This window comes from Nomia melanderi, chromosome 8 (genome assembly GCF_051020985.1).
Source record: "Nomia melanderi isolate GNS246 chromosome 8, iyNomMela1, whole genome shotgun sequence".
Classification (NCBI taxonomy): domain Eukaryota; kingdom Metazoa; phylum Arthropoda; class Insecta; order Hymenoptera; family Halictidae; genus Nomia; species Nomia melanderi.
This window is the reverse complement of record NC_135006.1, coordinates 6,244,490-6,270,435: the sequence shown is the minus strand read 5'-3', so window position 1 is coordinate 6,270,435 and position 25,946 is coordinate 6,244,490. Positions and strand designations below refer to the sequence as shown.

The window sequence follows — 25,946 nt, the reverse complement described above, 5'->3', positions numbered from 1 at the left end:
TGGAAGCGATTGTTTAATGGGATCAATGTTAGAAATAAAGTTTTATGTTGCATTCATAATTTATTTTTGTAAAAAGTATTCACTAGGGGTCTCAGCTTTGTTTGACTGCGACATTATTTCGGATTAATTTAATTAAACGTAATTTAATCCTTTGTACTCCGAAAGTACTTCAGTAAAAATATTCAACATTTTCTGATGAGATGCAGAGGACATATTTTGAAAGCAACTTAACGAGACAGTATATATAGATTAAGGAGCACAGTTTTTTTTATTCAATGTTCCTCATACTGATGTATTATACAAAGCTTAACATTTAATATTGAATTTTATAATTTTGTATGTGCTGAATCAAGTGGCCGCTGAGAGTGGCTATTAGAGTGCCAAAGGTTAACGTCTTTTAATATTGTTCTTCGTAATCTGCTCGCGAATTTGTGTTCCCAAGCGACACGTGTGTATATAAGTGATATCAAACGAACAAAGTGTTTGACTCGTCGAAAATTTACTGCCTTTAAGTAGAAACAAAATATTCCCGGACATTCCGAAATCTTAGGCTTTAACGCGTTCAGGTTTTAAGCCAATGATAACGCGTTTTACGTAATTTCTTCGCCGCAATTTTGCGTTTCAATGGATCGACAACGACGGAGTTCGAAATTTATCGTTGTTCGACGACCGTACGAGTGTATTCCACTGGCACTCGCTAATACCCAATCCTTATTCGTTGACACGCACAAATTGAGCTGTGTGTTACCGAACCTGTGGGAAACCGCTACAAAACCTACCCCACGCGACTTTTTGCCGACGCATTTTTAGGGCGGTTCTTACGATTCGATGGGAATTCGGCACGGCACGCGTGAATTCTGAACTAGAAATAAATCATATTTTCTCATTCGGTCTTTTTTGTCGTACATTGATCGTATGCCACCAACACACCAATAATATATTAAGTAAAAAATACTTAACATTAATGATTGAATTATAAGTTACTTAAATTAAAATTAAGCTTATAACTATCATTATTAAATAAATATCTATATTATTTAATTAATTAAACTTAACCCGATTTTGTAAGGGTATATAATTAATTCAAGTGCCACAATAATTATTAATCTCGATAGTTAATTTTCAAGCTCTTGTCCTTTACTATATTTATTTAATATCAAAATCTTTAACATTATTGTTTAGATTGTTCATGATCAAAAGTCTGTTATACACACTTCGAGATTAGACTAAAGTCAATTAGATGACTGAATTTGGACATGTGTTGGTACCTTACACACCGATAATTTTACCCGAAAGTTCTTCCATATTTTATTCACATATAATATTAAAATGTTTCAAACAATTTCATCTAACCAGAATGCTTTTGTAAGAACCAATACTGCCTTCAGATAAAGATTGATAAAGTGCTAACACAACTTAATTCGTGAACGGTTCGCAAACGCGAGTGTACTCGTGACCGGTCAAAAAAGTGTTAGCCATCTGCCATTAATATGGACTATTAAAGGCTTACCAACAATCTCATGTCTACGTGACGTCATCATGATTTGTAATTTGTATTGCATAATGATATGAACATTTGGCTCAAGTGTCATTTCTGCATTAAGTTAAGAACTATAATCAGTGTCTTAGAATTTTTGCAGATTTTCATAGAACTTACAAGAATAAATGGTCAAGTCGGACAGTAGAAGGTTCATATCGCTGGCCATGTTGATGAAAATTTATGTTGTCGGGGGGAGGGTTGAAAATTGTTTCGCACCTATTGGAAATATCGACTGCGCTTTTATTTGTAATTTACCACGCGCTCTTGCCGCAGAAGTATTGTACACCATATGCGGTTGCAATGAAGGATTAGCGAAGACTGAAAAAGATCTACCCCTCGAAGGGTCGCGGCGCGATCTAGACACGCGACTCTATTCAAGGGTGACGCCACGTGTCGTTTATACGCCTTTTATTCCCGGATCGAGGTGTAGATAAAGTTAAAAAGCGGGATCCTAATAGTAGCATTAAAAAAATATATATATCTATTAAATTTACCACGTATGCAAAAATAAAGGGCAGAGAAGTAAAAGATTTAACCTTGATCGGGGCGTAGGGTCTTTTTCCAACCAAATCGAGATTAATTTTTGCTGTGATTTTTTTCAAGGGACGGATGAAGGTTGAAATTTAAATAGTTTCAGTTGTGATACATTTTTCGATTGAAAAATGTATTTCATTCTGTTTAAATATTTATACGGGTTTAATTGTACTGAAAATAAATATTATCGGCGTTTTAATAATCTTCAAATTACGATGCGTGTTAAAAAAACAAGAAATTGCCTGGTTATCTGAGCTCACTTATTAACATTAAATTATCTTTGTCGTATGAAAATAAGTTTATAAGATTGTATCATTATTGTATCTACAGCGAAATATGCATGAGAGAATTGATATGTTTCACAATAATATTCTTGTCAGTGATTGTTTGAGTAAATATGCAAAAGTTAGTGTTAGTATGTAGTTGTTACGTTTCTGAATATTGTAGTACATAAGTGAAACAAAAATTATTTCGGATGAAATTTCATCTATGATTGCCGTTAATGTTAGAAAATTGAGTAAACAATCTGTAAAAGTAATAATATTTTTATTATTGATACAATAAAAAGATAATGTAATTATTACTAATAAGATTATTCAGCTCAGAAAAAATCAATGTATGGAAACACTGTTTTATTTTATTTAAATAGGGTTGGAGTTACAAAGGGTGACACTGTTTTTGTATTTGAAGAATTATTCTTGGAACTGTTATGATTTGTTTGGAAGATATTGTTTGTTTCGTTCCTTGGTTTAGAAGAAACAAGGAAACGATCGTGGCGAAGTCATTCTTTCGTTATCTGCGCGGAGGCTTGTGACTAAAAGTCTCCACCTCCTTCCTGTTCCATCCATTAACATCTGCCTCGAAGATGCTTCCTGCACAATTAAAGAACAAATAACATCGACTCAGCGCCTTATCTAATCGGGCCCGTTATCGTACGCGCGATGTAAAATAAGCCTAATTTTTTTTGTATTTCGTTGAAACGCGATTGCACGAGGCCAATTATTTAAATAATGTGACGCACAGCGAAAGTATTTTGTGAAAATGCATTTTGGAAAAGCATATTTTGGTAGATGAATGTGATTAAACGAATAGAAATTGGTATGATATTGTAATTATGAACATGAACATTAGCTATTGTTAATGTTAAATTCTAAAAGTATTGAAAATATAATTTAATATAACAGATATTATAAAGTAATAACTAATACTTCAATATTAGATTCCAAAAACATTGAAAGTATGTTTTACTGTAACAGAAAATAATTAAGTGTCCATCAATTTGACTCAATATTGAACTCTAAAAATATTGAAAAATATAACTTTATAATTTTCTATCATATATTGAGTGATAATGTTTTAATATGAAATTGCAAAAATATTGAAAGTATAACTGGATAAACTAGAAAATTATAAAGTACCTACTAATTGATCAATACTAAATTTTAAAAAATATTGTGAACGTAATTTAATATATCAGAAGATTATAAAGTACCAACAAATTTAATTTTATGCATTTCAATCTTTAATGAAGTATGCAGGTGCTACGACTGTTCATGTATCTATTTATAAAATACACGGATATATAAAACGGAATGTATAATTTCAACGCTTAGTCAAAATTAGACTAGCTCCCACGCAGATTGGCCGGTAATAGCGCTCGAATGAACACGATCGCAGATTTAATCATTTAATCGGGATCGTATGATGACACTTCCCCTCTGGTTCATCCCGCTGGAAAATCTGTAGCACCCCACGAAGGTGTCACAATAAAACAGCCCGTGGCTGGTGGCCACTTGACAACGGGTGGGGCTCACTGAACTGTCACCCCTAATGTATATTAGACAAGGCTCCCTTTTTCGCTGCATCCCCATCGCCAGTTGACTTTTTGGGGCATGGCTAATAAGAATCTAATTGTTTGGGAATTTTATGAGTGAGAGAAAATATTTTGTTTCGTTAAACAATTTACGAAATATGTAAGAAATCCTGTGATATCGAAAGTATATTTCCTTATTTCAATAAAACACATATCTTCATAGTAAAAAGTTCATCAGTGCATTTGAAAAATATTGTACAATGTGTATATAACTTTTTAGAGCATGGCTAATGAGAATTTAATTGTTTGGGAATTCTGTGAGTGAATAAAAATATTTTATTTCGATAAACAATTCGCGATGTGTGTACGAAATCCTGTGATACCGAAAATATATGTCCTTATTTCAATAAAGTATATATTTTCTTAATAAAAAGTTTATTAGTGGATTTGAAAAATATTGTATACCGCGTGTGTATTTGATTCCTTAATGTTCGAATTACGTTGCACTTGTGTCAACAAACAATAAATATCTTAATTGCTCGTTGAAGATATCGTCTCGGTCAATAGTAAATGTAATTTTTTGAGATTAATGGTGCAATGTGTTTATGGCGGGGCTGTTAATCGAAACGTCAATGTTCATGGATTGAGATACAAGGAATAATATAATTACGTATAGCCGTGCAAATTTGGTGTGAATTTGAAAGAATTTTCTTTCATCATTAGAGTGATAAATAGAAGTGGAACTTAAATATTTTCAATGTAACAAATTAAGTGAACACTTTTTTAGATGCATTCTACTTTATTTCTAATATAATGTATTAATAAAAGTATCCTGATAAAAAATTCATTTCTATTTCATTTCCGCTTTTATAATATGGTCCATAAAGATTTAAATTTGTTTAAACATTCTAAATCTACTTATTATTCATAAAATGAAGTTTAAACACATTCTACATTTTTTTGTCACATCCCAGCGTTCTTTTAATTTCTTGATACATGCTCTGAAATACCCAGCTACATATATTTACCAATTATTAACAGACCCAGTACACACCAATTTTTGTTAGAAAATATATTTTTGTGGAACGTTTTATAAAAACAGTGAAAATATATAGAAATGATATTTGAATTGTGCAACAAGAAATTTGAAATCCGTGATTTTGATGGATCTAATCGTCTTAGCATTAACCTTTTGGCCTACAATATCATATCAGATTCTTAATGAAAATTTCAAACTAAATTTGACAAATGTAAAAATACTATATATTTTCTTTGAATATACATTATATATTACTTCCCTATCGTTAATCCTTGGGGTAAACGTGGGCACAGAATAAGTATAAAATTCTCAATGTTCCTAATAAATTATTAACGATAAAATACTTATGTAATTGTGTTAGTCACAGTTGTGATAGAAGTCACAGAACAATGGTGATAAAAAGAATGTTATTTCAAATTTCCAAAGACGAGTGATACTACATTAGTAATGATTAAAATTCTGTTGTGCAGTCAATATTAATAAACATATGGAAAACGTATTATTGTCTTTTCATTCAAAAACAAGCAGAACATTCCGGTAGATCTAATATAACATGGAAAAATTCAATTCACTTTGTAAGCAAGGGTGTAACCGAATTTTCTTATGTCGTTCAATAAATTGTTTTACAATAAGTAAATATTTTTGTTCAATCGATGTATTTATCCACCGGCGAAGGGTCTAACAACGGCCTAAGGGTCTCCGGAGAGCAGAGGGATGCTGGATACGTGTGGAACAGTATGGGACGGTCCAGAGAGGAGCTCCACCCATGAGGCCTGCGCTCCGCCTTCGCAAAATTCATTTTCCCGGGGGTTGTACCGCACTTTCTATTAGTTAAATCGGCCCGTCTGGAGTCGTCGGTTGGTTTAACGCCGGCCACGATCGTAACCCCGGGCAAATCTGTCAGTAAAGTGTCTCCGAACTGTCGTGACACGCGAAAGTTACTGCCTGATAATTCTTTTTTCTTCTTTCCCTGTTGGCCGCCGCGTGGATTCGCTGGTGACACTGTGAACAAAACTTACCCCCTGGTAATGGTAAGACGACATGTAAAATCGAAACATACCGTGTCAACTATAGTAATTCGAAGTTTTGCTTAGTGCAACCGGTAAAACTACTGTGCGATCGAATTTTCGTTTTGTGACATGTAAACTGAAGAAATCTTTTTAATGTGTTTTTTAAATCTTGTGTGAATTTTGCGGTTGTTTAAACTTCAGAATTATAATATTTTTATTTAAATATTTGCCGTTGTTCGACCTTCAGGAATGGAATATATTTGCATCACAATAATTGTGCTTGTTTAAACTTCAAAAGTGTGATATTTTTACATAAATATTTGCCGTTGTTCGACCTTTAGAAATGGAATATATTTGCATCAATAATTGTGGTTATTTAAACTTCAGAAATGTAATATTTTTACATAAATATTTGCAGTTGTACGAACTTCAGGGATGTAATACATTTACATAAAGAATACATGGTTATTTATACTTTGAGAATACAGTATCTTTGCATAAAAATTTGTTTGTTTGGCATAAATCATTCAAAATGTGTTCATAAGATAAAGGTCTGGAGCTGTTTTGACAAATTTTCACGAGAACGTTGCAAATTGTGTAAATGAAAATATGAATATGTGTACCGCTACTCGGTTGTTCACACGAGGACTTTTACTAGCGAGTTTTATTTTTATTTTATGATATTCGGACTGAGTTTTTTCTTTTGGAAAATTGATTACAAAAATTTAGGCGTTTTATTCATTTACTAGCATCGTTAGTAACGATATTTCATAAAATATTAAAACCTTCTTTTGTATAAATATTTTTGTAAAAAATATTCCTGTGTTTGTGTTTGAATATAGCCTCTCGTGAAGAGATATTTTCGTGAAACTACTATTACAAAGTCTCAAACAAAATTCCTGTTTTGTCTTTCTACATAATTTGCTATGTTCTCGTGAAAATTCGATAAAATTATTTCAAATTTCCATTTATTCGACACTTTACATAGACTTTTACTTTGAAAATTTACATAGAATTATTGTAACATTACAGTTTAAACAAAGGCAAACATTTCGATTGCTAACAGAATAATTCCATAACAAACGTTGATGGTTGAAACTTCGAAATCGATCAACCATTTATTTCTACACAGTTGTATCAATTTTTACCCTGAAAATGAAAAATTGATGTAAAAATATTTTAGCACCAAATTATTGTGAGACATAATTATTAAATTATCAATCGAAATTTAAATGAAATTACAGAATACTGTAACACAATTACACATCGATAAGTTAAAATTAAAATTAAAAACCAAATTAAAAATTCACATAAGAATATCACAAAATTCAAGTTCAAACGAGTGCAAACATTTTGATTGCTAACGTAAGGGTTGAGAAAGCTTCCTTCTCGGTGTTCGACGCTTCAAGAATCGTTCAAGCGAGATTCACAACGACCACCACGGAACGCAGTAATTGACGCGTGCGGCTTGTATATCTACTGAATGTCAGGGACAATAGCATAGAGGGGGTGTGATATGAGCATCCTGTTGGCGCTATGTAGGCTAATTTCGTCCGCGATAATTCAATGAGATTTCCCGCGGCTTTTGTCATCGGTCATTTAATCGTGTCATACGGCGCTAAAACGTTCGAGGATCGGATCCTTGTGAATTTAAAGATCGCGAAACAAAAAAATAGTTGTGGCAAATTCGAACGAATGAGTCGCATGATTCGTCGAGGTACCAGAAAACCGAGGCGAGTAATTTACAAATTCCAGTCGATGCTGACGTACAACGGCTGCGCCGGAGGTGTCGTCGACACGGAGAACGGTTCTCCAGCGGAGTCCTTGTTGTCTGCCGAAGGAGAGCTCGCCGAGGAGGTCGGGGATTCACCTGGAACGCCCAGGGACACTGAGGAAGAGGCGACGTTATCCGACGAGTTTTATTCTCACGACACGGACGACGAGGATGATCAAGGGAAGAAACGAAGGGATCGCACTAACTCTGTGAGCTCATTTTTTGTTCGCTCTCGTTTAACCAGCTAACTGTGTTTAATGAGTATATAGGTCATCTTAAAGCTTGAAATGATATTGATTCTTTCAATGAAGAATTATTTATTTTCTCAGATAAACAATTCTTCTTCGTTTTGCTTTGGATTTTCATTAAAATATACTCTAAGTGCATTCGTTTTGTGTTTGACGAGTATACACTTCATTTTTTGATTTTATTGTGTGCAAAACAAGAGACTTTTTAAACTAAATTCCACAGTTAACAGGTTAACATTAGATTTACGGAACCAGTCAGTTCGATGGACACTGAATTTTTTAAACATTATTTGGCGACGGTTTCAGTCGATTTTGATTCACACAATTATGCGAATACACATTGTGATTCTCTGTTGTTGAGGCTCTAATTTCTACGATCTATATGAACGAACATTTAGTTTTCTAGGAACAATAGAATAAAGTATAGAATAAATGTCCGTAAATATAGTTTTTGAATTGAGTTGTTGACGAATAATTTTATTTTGAGAATTAGGAATTAGGGATGTATGTTTAGTTCTGTTTCGCGTGTAATAGAAGTAATTCACGAGTTAATATGGTGTGTTACTCATAACATTGTGTTTCGATGAGTAACGTACGAGTAATCGTATGAGTAAGGACTGTGGTGACACGGTTCTGATATTGAATTTTTACTAAATTCAACATTTATTTTCACAGATTTCTCATTATTTAATATCATTATTGAATTATTTATTGACACGCCTAATAATAATTAATTGAAGGTATCATTTAAAAGTCATTTGATTTGAAGTGGGTCCACTATAGCAAAAGGGGATGAAACATACTTTAATTACCCTAAATATCGTTATTACCTTCTATCATCTTGCGTTTTGCATAATTTTAAGAATTCTTATTTGCACAGAAAATTATTTTTTCACTTTCATAATAAGATAAACTTCGTACCTTTTCTTTTAATTGCATATTCGATGGTTTTTAAAATCCTCTGTAATAATTTCGTAGCTAGACGGCATTTCGCCCACTGGGGGTGGCCATCTCGGCTCGCCGACACTTCGAGTGGGAACTCTAGGTGTCCGGAAATTATTCACAAACAGCCGTGAACGCTGGAGACAACAGAATGTCAGCGGTGCCTTCGCCGAGCTTCGAAAATTGGTGCCCACCCATCCGCCCGATAAAAAATTATCTAAGAACGAAATTTTACGTCTGGCGATACGGTAAGCACGTTTTTGAAATGTTAGAAACCTGCTTTCCTATAAAATCATAATAGCTGTTTCTTGATATTTACTAAGAGAACAGAAACATAAAAAGTATCGGCTTCGAAGTCTGCAAACATATAACTGAAAATTATAATAAAAATAATCTTGTTATAGTTCAATAAAATGTTCACGAATTATTTATATCACATATAATTCTCAGGAAAGATGTGTCGCTATTTGTTTAAAAATGTTTATCAATCGATTCATGCAAATAAAGATGCAATCTGAATATTTTCAATCTATCAATTACAAATGATCTTATATAATAATCGACATCCATTATAACTAATCTTTCTAATCTATCCATATAATCAATTTCACTTTCTCCATCTAATTAATTTATATCTTTCCAACCCAAGTGTCATAAATAATTCATTAATGAGCAACATTTTCCAGGTACATAAGACTGCTAAGTAACGTTCTGGAGTGGCAGAAGGCGCAGGACCGCAACGAGATCCCCCAGCACGAGGTGCGAATCAAATGCGAGCCGGCGTTCAACACACAGAATTCAACCGTATATTCAAATAAGCCGTCAGTAGCCTTTTTAAAACAAGAGAAACACATCAGCGAGAATCACAATGCCTACAGAACGAACTTTACCGTGCAAAAACAGACTCAACACCCTGTCTCCCACATGGCGTGTGATAAGAACGGCAACAACCTGCTGATGATCGCTCCCAGTGTCCACAATATGTCCGCTTCGATGAACAAAAGGAGCGTGACACCTTCAGCAATCGTTCAAAACACTTTTCCACCCGGTACATTAACTAACGGGAGTCTAATACGTCCTCCTAGGCCTACAACTTTCCCAAAGTCGCCTCAAATCAACGTGCAAACTGTAAACAGTTCGAACATCCTGACGAATTGTTCATCGAATACTAATTTGAGCAACAATGTGGCCACGGTGAACGGAAGCATGTCGAACTGTGGTCAGAAGAGGCTGAAAATTGAAAGGGAGGATGATGAACATTCTAATCAGGTGAAAGACTGCAAAACTTTATCGTCCTCTGCTCACAACGTACCAGTTAGGAAAAGAGTGAAAGTCACGTTCGTCAAAGACTCGAATCCCGGGTACCGCAACGACTTCCGGAACGTCGAGCGGAAGTAAAGTATGGGCGCCAAGTCCAGGTGTTTCGGTCGTGAGTATTTTATATTGGTTGCCCATCGAATCCCTTGAAAGTAGTAATGGTAAAGCGTTTGTCTTTGGAGCGCCAATCGAGTTTAAGGAACGATTCGAGTAATTGATTTAGGGCAATGTTTTGATTGTTGACGCGTTGTTGACGGTACGCGCATGTTTAGAAAAATGTAATTATTTAACTGAATAAGATTTTTTTTTATTAAAATTTAGTAACAGAATAATGATTTTGAAATAATTTCGTTGATTATTATTCTTTAAAGTGTTAAAGAGGATGTTTTAATGTGTTAAGAAGGTTTTCTGTAGTGAGCTGAATTGTATATTGAAATCGTAAGTGGTAGAAAACAAGAAAACTGTAAATTGATCTTTTGTTGTTTGAATAATTAAATAGTTTGTGTAGAATTTTCTATTCTAGATATGGAAATTTTTGTATGCAAAGTGTGAATATCTTCTATCGTTGGTATTTGTGATATGGAAGACTCCAATCGACGCCTTCCGTCAACAATGTGTTAATACGGTGATGTAAAGTTCATTGTTAAAACAATTTCTTTGTTCCTTCGTTCGAACCTAAACAGAACAAAGGAATCGATACTCGTATAGAGTATAAATTATAAAATAGTGAAATCAAGTTGTAAACGTGTTACTCTGAGAAATGTCATTTTCGTTTGTTTGGCGATGAAATGATAGGTTCAAGAAGTATCAGTATACATATATGAAAGTTCAAAGTAATAAGTTATCATAAGAAGATAATAATGGTACTAGATTGTAAAAGAAGTTATTTATCATCAATTATTTCTTTTTAATTGAATTATTCTATGATACAGGGGTTCATTTCTGATGTACCTAAAGAAACTAAATTTGAACAGAAACGAACCCTTTTTTACCATGACGTCACCAACAAGATTTTTTTTAATAAACCACCAAGACGTGTTACATGAATCTCTGTACAGAAATATTCACGTTAGTTCAAATTCTTCAGTATTAGACTGCGGATCTTTATAAATACATAATCAACAAGTATTTTCAAAAACTTATAAAATACAAAATCTAATAAAAATTAATACAATTTTATTTGTCCATTAATTTACGAAAACCAATAGCAAAGAAAGTCAAAATTCATTGAATTCCTATTTCTCTAAATTCTTATGCACAAACTTGTGTAAAAAAGTTCTGCAGTCTATAATTATCTATCAGTCATCTATTAGTCTATTACTTGTTTCAATGCAAAGATTATTTTTTCTTCAAGTCATTTCAACAATCGCCAGTCTAGTCAAAAAGAAAATCAGTCAAGGGAAGAGAAAAAAGTGTAACCAGTAAAAAGATCAAAGTATTAGTCCTCCATAGTAGAGAAGTCGGCGACCACGAGCACGCAATGTATTTCGACGCCGATACTTACCGCGGATCGAATCGTTGTCTTTCTCAAAGAATATTTTATTAGTTAAATCGCATTACATCGTTTGTACAGTATTAATTGCATCCTCTGTTCAAGTAACTCGCGTTCAATTGCCACCGTGCGATGGTGCTGTATCTTTAACAAACACTGGGAGAAGGTATCGAAATGTCTCCGAAACTCGTTAAGATACATCAACGCATTGGCATCGTGATCGAGCACCGGTAACTTGCACGATGACGTTCCGAGTCACACCCGTTACGTGGAAACTTCCGGTCACTGGTATACACGTACCCAAGAATCTCACATTGAACGTGGCGAAAGAGGATCGTTTAAGGGGCGTGACCATTCAACGTTTACATTACACGTAACACTTTATACCGATAATTTCTTTCTACGAGCTGGCTAGCGGATCCACTCGAAATAAACGAAAACTATACGAAACGCAGTGCAGCACACCTTTCGATATCCGTACCTAAGTGTCCTCGAGTCCATTCGAGCAAAACGGAACCAGGAGAATGATCGACGAGGATCATTATATTTTCTTGACTTGATTTCGTTGAAGGAATTGCAACTCTAGAATCAAAGACACTTCGTTTGTAAAAAACATCTAAATACACAAGACTGTCAATGTTGCTATGCTTTGATTTTGTTAAAGAAACTGCAAAATTCATGGAATTAAAAATATTTTATCCACAAGAAACCCATTTGCCAACAACTTTATCACATCCTTCTGATTCGATTTCATTAAAATAGTGCACAACTGGCAGAACTGAAAATTTTTTATAAGAAATTCATGTGTTTAAGATGTTACACCTTCTATGCTCGATTCATTCCATCGAAGAAACTTACATTCGCAGGACCCAGAAATATTTTATCCATAAGAAATTCGTCTGTTTACGTCAGGTACACTTTGTATCTCGTACTGTCCCTTTTCTGGCGTTCCAAGAGCACTTTTGAACGAGCCGCAGCATAACGATCATCGTTCCATTCGACTGGTGGCACCGGCGTTGCTGGCCTTTCTTCCGTTTGGCTGAAAGCTCTTCTTGGCGGAAGTTCCACCATTTTCTGTGTACTTTTGCAATCGACGCTAGCCCTTTTTGCACTGATACTCACGTAACTCGCGTCGCTTGTACGCGAATCCCTTTTCACGGGGCTCACTTCAGCATAGCTTCCTCTGGACTTGGTGCTAGCATCCGAGTTCCTTTTTTGTAAGACAGGCTGGCGGCCATCTTGCGTGCTGTCCGAACGCGAGGTTCTCGCTGACCGGGTTCGACGGACCTTCTCTTCGTGGTCGTCGGAGTACGTCCTCCTCTCCTTTAGCTTTGGTTTCGCTGTACCTAGATCTTCGCTATACCTTAGTCTCTCATTGAACTTCTTTAGACGTTCTTCGTACTCGCTGTTGAAGACTTCGCTGCCTTTCTTCTCGCTTTCCTGCTTCTTCGGCGAAGACTCCTCTGGTTTTTGGAAATCCGATTGCACCTTCGTGTCCTTTAACTGGAAGTTTATGATTATGAGCTTCGCGGATGATAATTCAGAAATAAATGCAAGGAATTGGAATCATTGATGAAATATACAAAATGAAAAAAATGTAATATCGAATTATTTAATTGATTTATTAAATTAATTATTTAATTAATTTAAATGACTCCAATAGTATTTAACGTGTTAATTATTTGGATCTTGAAAATGAAATTTTGGAGGATTTATAAATTATTTTTTTTTATAAAAGTTCTTAATTAGTCGGTTGTGGGTTTTTAGAAAACTTATCATAATAAGCATTCTGAAACTATGCGTATTAAACGTTTAGATAAATTTAAGGGTTGAAGATAAAAGATGCATTTTGTCAAAATGAAAGTGAAAGTTTACTTGTTATTTTTATTGTTTTTTTTTATTAGTAATTAGTAGAGTCTTGTGTTTCTCGATAATTATAGGAAATTTCGTTTCATTGATCAATGTGAGCTCACCTTGATCACTTTTACTCTGTCGTTGAACTCCAAATCTTGACTATTCCTGCGCACAGGCTGATTAGATTTATCTTCCTCGCTGCTACTCTTGCTGATCCATATGTTTTCACGGCGAGCATGCAACGTTCTCTTCGGCCATTCATTCTCTGTTTTGAAATCATACAGATCTTGCATACGTTGCTTTAGTCTGTTCGTTTGCTCGGCCGAGTCAGGGGATAGCTTCTTCGACGGTGAATCTCGATTAGATCCTGCTTCATCTGTAATTATTCATCCTTTTAATTCACGTTTAAAATGTAAATTAACTTAAGCCTCAGTAGATTAAGTTCTATAAACCAATACGATCCTGACTGATCAATAAAAGAACAATTATCATCGTTTTCTTTTACTTCATATTTAAATTCGGGTGACATGACTTCATATAGAAATTTTCTCGCTGACATATCGAACAAATATTATAGTAGTACCTCAATTAACTGAGTCGCTATTTTTCACGATTTATGATGTATAGCCTTCGTTAAGTTGTAACTCAGTAACTCAAATTTTCAGATAATAATTTCAAATACATACGACCGAACTTTACAAATATATTATGAAACGTTTATTCTCAAGTGTTAGCCGACCAATTAACTAGAACTATGAAATGCCTTAAACTGACCTATTGCTGAATTCTTCTTTCCCAATTATTAAAAACGTTTCCATACAAAAATTTGAAAAAGTTAATTCGACTGTTCGGTAGTTCTAGTGTTATTTAACTCTATATCAATTCCCATATTGTCCGATTAATCAGTATTTCAATCTTTATGCTTCCTTTTGTGCCTGTTTTCACTAAGAAAAATTTATCATCTAATTTGTTTACCTTTATTTGGTAATCAGTTATCTGACTAGTTACGGTAGGAATAGGTGTATACAAAGTGCCGCTACGTTTAGTGTTAAATTGGACAACCGAGGTTCCACCGTATAATGTTCGAGCATCGATCGCGCCCCTCACCTTTCTCCTGCGCAGCATCCCCGTCGACCTTAGTCGTCGGCACCGACGAGAACTTTCTCATCGGCTCCCACTTGGGCGATGTGATTTTAACGTCGATCCGCTGCGCGTCCGCCGCCGACGACGTCGATGACTTTCTTTCTGGGTTCATACGAGGTAACGGGGACGGGGACGGATTCTTGACGAACGTCAACCACCTGGCAGCCGCGTATTTCGTGATCTCGCTGCTGCTGATCCTGGCGAGTGGTGACGTAGCGTCGTAGCGGAACCTTGAGGTGTTAATTTGCGGTAGCCACCTAAAGGTATTCGTTACTGAGAAAGCCGTCATTGCCGAGACCCGATGCGATTCGCGTGTCTAACGCCAGAAACGGTCAGTATATAGTATATATAATATATGTATATGCATTATATATACACGTATATAATACGATTTCATTTTTTTTTTGCATCCTATATTTATACCGAAAAAAACGAGAGCTCTCACATATACAACATTCGTTTCATATTATTCTTTTTTTTTCTCTAGTTTCTCTATTCCACAGCAACGACCGACATCGACTATACATACACGGTGCGGTACATCGAACTCGCATTATACGACAAATGTAGTTAAACGTGTTAACGCAGCCTGCTTTTCTATTACGTCTTTTTTTTTATCGTATCGTCTATTAATCCGATTTACAACGAGGTTAGTGCAACGTTATGGTATATTCATTAGTTACTTTTTGTTTTCGTTATCGTTAACTTATCCCACGAGCGTGACGATCGACAATTCTCTATCATTATCGTTTATGGTTATCGATTATTTTAGTGTTATTATGTTATGAGTATTCGTGTTAGTCTATGCGTTCACGGAATCGGTCTCTTTTTGACTAGGAAAATGTGCTCTGTCAACCTCGTCGCGATCATTCGGGGGTCTGCCTCCGTATGCCTTCGTTCCTCGACGAGTTTTTCGTTCTTTGCATGATGGACGACGTCCGCGGCGCTATGGCTCCTGCCGGTCGCCGTTCTGTTTCCAGGGGTCGTCGTCGCCGTCGTCGACGTTGACGCGTCCTCTTTCTCTTCGGCGCCCTTCGTCGCATCTTCCTCCTTCGTCGGTGTCAGTTTCTTTGGAGTGGGCACGGTGGGCTTCAAAATGTCGTTGAACGCCTCCTCGATGTCCACCGTCACCGAACGACGCTTCTCGTCGTCTCTGGCGGACTGCGGTGATTTCTTCGACGTCGTTGGCGTGCTTCGACTCATGTTCTTCGTCAACGGTATCCACCTAGACGGGTCCAGCTTGCTGGTGTCCACGATGTCTGTATGCCTCCTTTCTTCCACTCGTCTTTCCGTGTACTTTTTCAGACAATCAACGTCCGCGCTACGGCTCCTCTGACTACGAGGAGATCGTGAGGGTCTTCGCTGACCAGTGGTGCCCAACGGGCCAGCCCGCTCCTGCAAACGGGGTATCGTTAGTAATATGTTGTTTCTTTGATAGAGGAAATTGGAGATCGTGACCTGGAGCTGCACTTCTTAGGAGTTACTTAACAGCAGATGTTTCATTGTGTTGAATTATTTGATAAGTTTGATTTCTTAGATGAAGCGAGAAGCCTACCAGAATTACGAGAATTGTTTTATTTTTATCATTTCTCAGTTGCAAAGTAAACATTTTCAGAGTTCATTTTTTGGAGGTTCCCTCGGCTGTGCATCGAAGTAATTTTTATAAAGTAAGAAATCAGATCAACTTCCTGAACATCGGAAAGTCGGGATAGACTCAGTCAACTAAAGGCTAGTTAAACCCTCGCCATACGTTGATCGTAAAACACTAATGGATTATAATAATATTTACACATTATTATGAATTATAGATTACTTAGAACATTAATAGATTATGTAAAATAAAGATCATTTTGTTATAATCAATCATTCACATGTACCAACGAAGTAAAATTGACTTTTATTAGATCAAGCTCAAGAAACTCTTACGACATCTCTCGCATGCCTTTGTATGCTAAGAAGTTAAAAGAGGCGCACGTCCAGTTCACGATCTTCCGTCGACAATAAAATGAGAGGGTCACCTAAGTGAGGTGTAGTTTCGCGTAATCCGATATGTGTAAAATACCATGTTCAGCGGAGGCCACGTGCAAGCTGGCGCCGCAAGCTCGGGGATTAATTCTGGATGTGTGCAGCTCAGCCACTTGGCTGCTGCACGCCGCGGCAGGGTCACCGCTCGACGAAAGGAATCCGCTCCAGAATTCGTTCCCTGCGGGAAGATTCGTTTCAGAGATTCCCAGTGGAAATCGCGGGACGCGGACCAAGCAATTGAAGCGTAATCGACAGACCTGGCAGCGCGTTACCATCCCACGCGTACGTCACCACTAGAAGCTTGTTCGCGTCCGTTGCTCTGAATAACCGGGCGTGCGGCTCCCTAAGAGCGAAATGTATCTTTATATCTGCAACAAAATTACGGGTCATTTTGCGGCAATCTCGGTTTCTCATCGGGACAGCACAATTGAAATCGTTAGCGAACCTCCGAGATAGTCGCCGTTCCCAATGTCGCCGCATTTCTGTTGGGTGAAATACGCGAACATTATGTCCGAGACATATCTCAGCTTTTTGTTCATCTTCTTGATCGCGATTTCGAAGGTTTTCAGGAAGTATATTTCTTGGTCCTGCATTATACTCCAAACACCTGAAAATCAAATTCCGATCACTGGGTTGGTACGTGTCGTGACTTTTGATTTGAAAGTTTTGTTTCTGTAGAATGTACATATTATGCTGTCGTTTAATACTCTTTTTGGTAGTTGTAAAAGTAATTTGTTTCATTTACAGTTGGAAGTTGATTAAAAAAACCATGCCTTTCTTGAAGTAAATGTATTTGGAGATGTATTTTTTACGAAATTTTGTCGGTTAATGCTAGTACATCAGGAATTTTAATTTTGTTACAAAGTTAATTGTTTTTTGTTAAATTGCTAGAAACGAAAACATTCGTTTATTTGTTTAAAGAAAAAATGTCCATGTGGCCTTGGGTCCTAGGTGTCAAAAAATGACACCAGATTCTTTTACAAACATAAATTTTTGAAATTTAATTAAAGGTTAAAATAGCAAATTAAAATGGAACATTTCGATACTAACCGAGACCAAATCCTATAATATGTATGAAGGCAGTCGTATTCTGTTTTTCGGCGCGTGTGTTCGCTTCGAGTAGAATAATCTCCACGGTCACAAGGGTCCTTTTCATGTAGTTCTCGACGTCGAAGATAGTCTGACTAGACAGCGAGAGATATCTCTTATTATCCTTCGACTTCACACGCTTCACGGCTTCGTCATAAAGCGGGTGGTAATCTTCACCGTAAAATTTTGCCCATAACGCACGCAATCCTCGTTGCTCCTCTGAATTGCCGGAGTTGGGAGGTCCATAACTACACAAGTACCATGGAACTTGCAGAACACGTTATACAATCAAATAAACATAAACAAATAATAATAAAAATCTTTCTTTTCAGTATATATGAGTGTTAATCTGAATATTTTTATATTATCTGGATCCTTTAAATAAATAAATAAAGTATTTTGAAAATTCACTGTTACAAATCGAAAAGAAACTTGCGATAACAATGGAAACACTATAATTCTTAACAACGTCTGAATGAAAGTAACGTAATAACACTAAAATTTTTGTACTTCATATTTTATGGCAAACTTTAAATATATAATCTTTTTTATTGTATTAAACAGTAAAGCAAATTTAAAAATTCAATCAGGCTATAGTGACTTCCATTGCGCTATTGAAAGTTATGATATTCGTTATCAGTGGTCGACACAACAGCGAATGAGTTCATAAACGGTATGACGGTTTATTCCTTTTTTAAATAGAACTTGTTCGTGAAACTTGACTCACCCGTTATCCACGGTGTTTTGTAAAGGTGTAATAAGAATGTCTTGGTAGTCCATGACGCGTTGTCGTTCGAATCTGCGAAGAATATAATAGAAAGTGAGACGAGTGTTCCCATGTGACGGGAATGCAATTTAATGGTTGGTAATTGACAATTCAATAGGGATGTTTTTTTGTTAATGGTAAACGTTAAATAAACAAAGTGAAACCTTGTTCCCACGACACCTATAATGACTCCTCGCGGCTGAATGGAGTCTGGATCGGTACTCACGACGCCTCTGTTCTCTCGCGAGCCGTCGTTTATGAATTCGGTGTGAGAGGACATCGCTAACATCGCGGACAACTTGATCTCGTCGTAGGACAAGCATTTCGTCAGGACCTGTCGATAACAAAATTCGTTTTAGTTTATGATTAATCTTTCAATTATTAAATTGGAATTAATTTTTCTTCAATAATATCTTCATAATTATGGAATAATTAATGACAATATTATTGATACTATAATTAGTTTGCGCAGTGCTTAAATCGTATTTATGTTTTTTTAGAAGATTCAGTTTGATCAGATTAAATATAAAAAAATTGTATTTTGTTTTAACTCAGCGATATACTGAGAAATAGATTATAATTCTCCATTTTTGTCAATCTTGATGCATTTTGTATCTACATGGTCATGCATGGGGGCACCGCAGTATATAAATTCTCAATCAAAACGATTCAATAAGAATCGGGGTCGCGAGACAAAATGGAGGCCATATTGAACAAGTAATCTATTCGTACTGTTATCGAAGCTTTTGTTTCACGTTCTACACCACTTTTATCAATAATAAATTACTTCCACACGACACGAATGACTTGACATTTCGTTCAATTGTGAGAAAATATTGTTAATAAACATGGATCATAATGTTCCCATTATTTCTGACAAACACGAAAATATTAAATTAATAAGTTACAATAAAATATGTTTACACTTCGTTTTTTTACAATACATTTCAGTGAAGAGAGAAAAATATTCAATAATAGTAGAAGACACGTTTCTAGTAACGTTTCTTCAATTAAAGATAACAGAAAGTCGTACGATTTTTTCTAATCACATAAATAATTCTCAATGTCCATAAAAATATTTTAACCCTTATGTTAACGACCAAGTACCGAGGCACCTATTTTGAAATTTTCCTCTACTCAAATTATTACGTTGATATCAAATGATTATTGAGAAGTGGAAAGTATGACAAAGTTGCTGTGGATCTCCATTTTTTAAATATTTTGTGTCAATTTGTGCTTTAGATGTAACAAACTCATGCAAAAATGTTGTAACATTAGATTTTGAACAAACGCAAACATTTTAGTCGCTAATGTAAGGATTATACAAATGGGACTATGCAAATGGTTCGCGTATACATTATATATGCCAACAAAGTACTAACCAAGGGTTCCTTTTCGTGGTCGGTACCAACGTTTTCCCATCCATCGACTCCAGTCTTTCCATCGATGAGTTTCCATCGATCGTCGGGTCCATAGAAGTGCACCGCTCGCTTCTCCAATAAACGGTGAATAAACTGTATCAATCCCATATCCTTGTACACCGCCCTTTCTATGGCGCTCCCGTACAATTGTTTGTGCTTCAGCCATCGCGCGAGCAATGGCAGCATCGCCTCGTGTATCAACGGATAAACCGAGTTCGCGTTCATCTGCGATGAATGTGAGAAAAAATGAAATCTTACTGCAAGATCAAATTTTTATTCATACAAATTTCTAATACAAATTTATTAAAATTGAAATGTAAAATAGATATTTATATATTTCAGCGTAAAATAAAAAAAAATTATTTTATTAATGGCAAGATAAATATTTATATAGATATATAGATAAGTATTTTTTAATTCAAAATGGCACTGGATTTTATTTTTCATATTTTATGGTTTATTCTTAATAATTTCATATTTTTTAATATTATGGGTCAATATTCAAATTTTCGTTATTTCACAAGAAGCACTATTAAATCCATTTCGAATGTAACCTATTAAAAATAGTAGAAATGTAGATGAAAGGGGAACAAAAATAGAAAGATAACTGAATAAAAAAAAATCCAACAGGACGATCTCTGTTCAACCGGCAATTATAAAAACGAGAACAAGGAAACGTGATTGCTCAATAATAAAGGATAAACCTCGAGTATATCTGTGGCAATTCCTCTGTCCCTCAAAGTAGAGCACCTAGTCGTTTTAATTGGGAAATTTATAGGGAAGGCCTCGCTTCGCTTGATGATCTGTGCCAGGGTCGTGGGCGTCGGTGCAGAGACCTCCAGGCATTTCCTCAGCAGTTCCTTCGTGTCCTCATCAAAAGGCACGCCGTTGGGCGCTCCCAACGTGTTCTCCCAGGATATCTCCGGCGCCTCCTTCAGCAACGCTTGCTGCCTAGCGTCCTCCATTCGTCGATGATTCTACAAAACCAAAAGGAAAAAACCGAGGATAATAAAAACAACCATAAAGATTCATCGGGAGAACGATTTCTGATCGTGAACTTTTCCGTTCGGTCAGGAAATCAGAGCCTGGCAGGCTCGTTGAACGAAGCCGACTTAAAAAAAGAAGGGTTCGAGTAAAATTAATCTGTCGTACGCTTCGTTAAATCGTGATCGAACGTTCTAACATCTTGTACTAAAAAAAGCAGACGTCTTCTTCTTCTACTTATTTTGCTTTTTTTTCTTCGTCAGAAACCTATTTTCCGAACGGTCACTTCCTTTATCAACGAACATGTCCGCAGGAGCTAAGAAAGGGAACGCGCTCCGTAGACAATTCCAAGAAAATTTCGCTGAAACCAAGTCGCGTTCTATTAATACGCGCGCTGATTAGAGCAAGGACGCGATCTCTTTGATAGTTGAGCATGAAATCCGTTAAGTAGCGGAAAATGTATCCGTTCACCCTAAGCGAGCCTACGGGCAGGCTCACCGGGTCCCCGCAAACGCGGATTTAACTTCGTTTTTCTGTTTACCGATTCTGCCACCTGAGCGACAGGGGTGAGCAAGAATTAAAGCTAGGCCCGTGGTCGTGGAAGAATCGACGCGACACCGATTTTTTTTTGTTCGCTGGTAAACAAGTGGCCTCTTCTTTATTTTTCTTTTCGTCCCTGAATCTTCGGTAACCTGGGCTTCGGGACTTCGTTGGAGATTCGTTAATAACGTAACAAAATGTTGTGTTTTTTATTTTTACATATTACTCCTGGATGTTGTGAATTTGCTGATATGTTTCGTAGGCAGAATAAGACTGTTAGTTTTTTACAGAATAAGTGTAATGTAGGCGTGAGTAGTAGATGATTGTAGATTGTAATTGTGGGTAATTTATTTGTGAAAGTGAGACTCCATTTAATGAATATTTTTTAACAGTTGTTGGATGGATGATAATTTAATCTAGATGTCTAATTGTAAGATAATAAATCATTTTTCCTTGGAAAGATAAGGAAAGGTACGTTTTACAAAGTGTAAATAAAAGAGAATTTATAGACACTGTTTAGTAAATACCCTAAAATTTCATGTGAAACTTTTTATACAACATTTTGCTGACCGTTTGAAGATTTCGTTTATTTAAATTAACGAATGGAAAAATTTTCGTACTCGAAATAAGCGTGAAACATTTATGGTCATTGCAATTTAATATAATACTTAATCGTGAACAAAAAAACAATAAATTGCATGAACTTATTGCTTAACCCTCGCATTACCGGTAATTCTAGTGACTATATAAATGACCATGTCTGGGTCCACGCGGATCCATGATCAGACCTCGCCGAACCAAACATTCTGAATTTGCATTTCATTATTTTTATTCTCTTTCTTTATTGCTAAGCAAATGTTACATCAACTAAACAACTGACCAATACAAAAACAGTAAAATAAATAATAGTCATCAACTTTGAAACTGAACGAACTTATGCATGTAAACCTTACAACTCAAATTTTATACATAGAAATCACTTACATTTATCGATTTTTACAGCTCGATAGAAATATTACTGTTCGCCGATTTTTGTGCGACAAGCATCCAATGGGAAGATGAAACTCACCCGACGGATGCAACAGGCGAACACCGACATGTCAGCCGGTCAGTGGTACTCAGCTGGTTCTGCGTCAGTCGAGGTACGCGGAAATCGTCGCGGAAATCCCTATCAGCGAGCTGATTAGGTGTTTCGAAATCGCGTTCACGTGACTCAACCGAAGAATTCGCGAGCTCTCGGCAATTTTCGCAGCTGGCTCAAAGTGCGGTCGCGCGTCCGCACGAGACGAGACGCAGAACGGAACTTCTGCGGCCGAGCGTGGAACACACATGCGTGTCCGCGGTGATCCGCGCTCGCGCAGATTTTCTCGTCACCCCGGGATCACACTCGAAGGAATACGTTCGCGGTCAGCGATAAGCTGGGTTTCGCGATGACTCGGTGATCTCCTGACCCCAGAAACGCTTCCGGTTGAGATGCTCTTCAGACGTTTCCGGACTGATTGGTAGTGTGTACCTATGCTGGAGAAAATAGAGAATTGCGTTTGTCTTTAACGTTTTTCGTAATTAGTTTGACAGAAACGCGTGCTGTTGGTTTATAGTGGAATTTTGATTGTTTGAAGTAATTAGGATTAGGTGGTTTAGATGATTAAATGGGTTTAAATGGTTGTTTGTACCTCTACTAGAAAATGGGAGATTGTGTTTTGTTTTAATATGTTTTAAACTCAATTTGAGGAAAATGGATATTGTTACTTTATTGTAGAATTTGGGATAAATTAATTGGGATTAACGCGTTCCCTACCAGCGTTTATTTCGGTGTGGACCCCGCAATGGTAATATTTTACTCAATCCAATAAATCTTCTGAACAAAACATCAAAAAAATGAAATTGAAATGAGTTGTTGACTTCCTAAATATAATGCTGCAGTTTATAACTTTAAATAACAGTACCTATTAGATTAATTTCATTTGCTTTATGTAAAATATAAGATTGCGCCCGTCACAAATATGTGACACTGGTAGCGAACGTGTAAGATGGTTTGGATAATTAAATAGTTTGAATAATTGGATATTAAAACAAATGCTAAACGATGCCTCCATGCTTTGGTAATCAAAAATTCGAGTAACGGAGGTTGTTCTATTTTGAAGTTAAAAAGGAATGACACTTTTCACTATTAATATTCGATGTTCCGAATAAATCTGAACATACACAAACTATAATTTTTTCATTTTGTTTTATGATTGTACTCTTTAAGTTACTTTAATACTGCATTACAATTTGTAAACAAATAGAATCAATGTATGTAACGATAACACTATTAAATAAATAATTCTAGACACTTAATAAGTCTTCTACTGTAATATTCGGCTACTATCGTCGCTTCCATTGATGATCTCACAACACAGAAAATATCATTGCTTCTGTTGCCGTGACATTTAAATGGTACGCATGACATTTTAGCAGTTGCATGTAGGAAGACATGAATGAAGATGTTGTAACCGGTTGAGATCGTGTTTGAGAAACAAGTGCACTTTGTCCCGAGAGAGTATTGGTACTGTTTAATATTAATACGAACCTTTTGAGTCATGAGTGTGCCATTATTCGAGTACTTAAAAGTCCAATTATTTTTCAGAAAGCATTATATTTTACAAAAATCACTTCTCGCCATAAAGACGAGCAGAAAATTCTGCGTCAAATTCCCTTTAATCGTTCACGATCCCTTTCCTCTTCATTAAGCCCGTTAAAGGAGTACATGGTCACACTTTACAAGCGCATGACGTCACTCTTTTTGTATCTAGCAAGGAAAGTTTTTTAAACAGTATAATAAATAATAAAGGTTCTATTTTAAAACGACATTACGCACTAAGGCAGAAATTTATAAAACATCTTTAAATTGCAGCTCTGCTTTATCAGATATATATAAACAAATATATCAATATTTCATCAATCATAGTGAATTTTCATTAATGAAAAGCATACTTATAATTACTCTCATATAGTTCACAATAAATAATATGCGAATTTTATATCTCCAAAACAATACTCCCAAAATATTCAAATACAAATACAAAATCATACAAATTTATCAAAAACTTTACCCAGAACGAACAAAAATCCCGCAAAAATTCAAACGAACCACATTTCCCGCGCGCACTCAAGTTCCATCTAACGACAATGCCGGTAATCCGTCCATCATACCGACAGCGCAATTCACCGAAACATCTCTCTCAAATATCACAATTCCCCGAAGAATCTTACCCGTTTCCTCGAATTACGTTGAACAAACACGACACGCCGTGTTGAACTCTTTAATTCCGAAAATATTCCGGGACACTTTCGTCCTCCAGAACCGGTTCCACATTACCCGGAATATCGATAAAATCATGCTGTACTCTTCCGCGGGGAGTGCTCGAATTTCTTGCTAGCGCATCATGATATGGTATCGCGGCGTTTAAACCATCGAAGAAAACATTCCAAATCCTATCAAAGCATACGATCAATAAAACAAATCCCTTTACCAATAACTGAACGTTTAGAAGTCGTAGTAGCTTTCGAATGGTTAACAGTTAGCGACCTTCGTCTGTTGGATGAGAGATAGGGATCGATTCGCATGGTACAGCAGAAATTTTTCGAGGTCGACTCGGTTATCAGGCGAGGGATGGAATGGTATGTAATGCACGCGCGAGCGAGGCCTCTGGAAACCGCTGGAATGGATGGAAATAGGTGGGCGAGAGGGACGGGAGGGAAGGAGAAAAATACGTCGATAAAACTGAGGTGAACGCCAGCACGGTGAACGTACGGTACGCCGTACCCCCATTTTGGAACCGAGTAGTTAAGTTCCTCTCTCCACGCGAGGCGGCTCAGGGACGACTCGAGACACCGGCCATCGCTGAATGATTTCTTAAGCCCGGCACGCCGCGCGCCTACTGATTATTCACCGGCGGGCATAACGGGTCTCTTAAAAAATTTATTTTCTTAGTACACTCCATTGAGGCACCTGCGACCCGCAACGTTTCCCGTTGACACCGGCGCGCCTGGAACACACTGGAGTGGATCGGCAATGGGTCAATCGACTAGGTTCGGTGAATGAGGATTTATAGGTTGATTTATAATTCAGTCGTTCGGTAGGTTCAAGAGAGTAATTCTGAGTTTTGAATGTTTTTGGTTTTTGATCCGTTGTTTAATACTTTGTCGTTGAAGGAGGCTTTAATGGTAATTTTGGGGTTTGGCATATGAAATTTAAGGATGCGAATGCATAATTTAGTTGTTTAACATGTTGACTGTTGTTATGGTCACTGATCATTAGTAATTAGACAAAATATTTAGCAGTGTAAATAACTCAACAGTAGTGTCACGTAAGCATTGTGATAATAAATAATTAATCATTGTTTTTATGTATTTGTATTACGAAAGAATAA

At 36.3% G+C, this 25,946-nt stretch overlaps 3 protein-coding genes across 4 annotated transcripts; 1 reads left to right on the top strand and 2 right to left on the bottom strand.

Annotated features, from left to right (window-relative positions):
- The first annotated feature begins 7,502 nt into the window (after positions 1-7,502).
- HLH3B (Helix loop helix protein 3B) lies at positions 7,503-10,333 on the top strand. The gene is made up of 3 exons (XM_031975639.2): positions 7,503-7,919; positions 8,937-9,148; positions 9,587-10,333. The coding sequence occupies exons 1-3, from the start codon at positions 7,503-7,505 to the stop codon at positions 10,296-10,298; spliced, it is 1,341 nt and encodes a 446-aa protein (XP_031831499.1). The 3' UTR covers positions 10,299-10,333.
- Positions 10,334-12,602: 2,269 nt separating this feature from the next.
- Positions 12,603-16,315, bottom strand: LOC116426484 (uncharacterized). Its single transcript, XM_031975476.2, has 5 exons — positions 16,262-16,315; positions 15,563-16,101; positions 14,671-14,963; positions 13,683-13,939; positions 12,603-13,212 (listed from the first exon to the last, which is right to left on the bottom strand). Exons 1-5 carry the CDS (start codon positions 16,313-16,315, stop codon positions 12,613-12,615), a joined length of 1,743 nt encoding a protein of 580 aa, XP_031831336.1. The 3' UTR covers positions 12,603-12,612.
- On the bottom strand, positions 15,952-22,880 carry LOC116426548 (ADP-ribosylarginine hydrolase CG3568). 2 transcript variants are annotated; one of them, XM_031975638.2, is made up of 10 exons: positions 22,516-22,880; positions 20,712-20,984; positions 19,969-20,232; positions 18,751-18,920; positions 18,548-18,619; positions 17,782-18,068; positions 17,177-17,338; positions 16,989-17,099; positions 16,725-16,909; positions 15,952-16,101 (listed from the first exon to the last, which is right to left on the bottom strand). In XM_031975638.2, the coding sequence occupies exons 2-9, from the start codon at positions 20,970-20,972 to the stop codon at positions 16,725-16,727; spliced, it is 1,512 nt and encodes a 503-aa protein (XP_031831498.1). In that variant the 5' UTR covers positions 20,973-20,984; positions 22,516-22,880; the 3' UTR covers positions 15,952-16,101. The 2 variants fall into 2 exon arrangements, with proteins under 2 accessions (XP_031831498.1, XP_031831497.1); XM_031975637.2 differs by having other exon boundaries at positions 22,601-22,879.
- Positions 22,881-25,946: the final 3,066 nt, after the last annotated feature.

Coding starts and splice junctions, on each gene's coding strand:
- LOC116426548 (XM_031975637.2), bottom strand. CDS start 22,630: ATGTCGGTGTTCGCCTGTTGCATCCGTCGG. Junction 18,620..18,750: donor ATAGGTGTCGTGGGAACAAG/GTTTCACTTTGT, acceptor TATTCTTCGCAG/ATTCGAACGACAACGCGTCA. Junction 16,910..16,988: donor GGATGGTAACGCGCTGCCAG/GTCTGTCGATTA, acceptor ATCTTCCCGCAG/GGAACGAATTCTGGAGCGGA.
- HLH3B (XM_031975639.2), top strand. CDS start 7,503: ATGAGATTTCCCGCGGCTTTTGTCATCGGTCATTTAATCGTGTCATAC. Junction 7,920..8,936: donor GAAGGGATCGCACTAACTCT/GTGAGCTCATTT, acceptor ATAATTTCGTAG/CTAGACGGCATTTCGCCCAC. Junction 9,149..9,586: donor ATTTTACGTCTGGCGATACG/GTAAGCACGTTT, acceptor AACATTTTCCAG/GTACATAAGACTGCTAAGTA.
- LOC116426484 (XM_031975476.2), bottom strand. CDS start 16,315: ATGTTTACTTTGCAACTGAGAAATGATAAAAATAAAACAATTCTCGTA. Junction 16,102..16,261: donor AAACAATTCTCGTAATTCTG/GTAGGCTTCTCG, acceptor CCCCGTTTGCAG/GAGCGGGCTGGCCCGTTGGG. Junction 13,213..13,682: donor ACAGAGTAAAAGTGATCAAG/GTGAGCTCACAT, acceptor ATAAACTTCCAG/TTAAAGGACACGAAGGTGCA.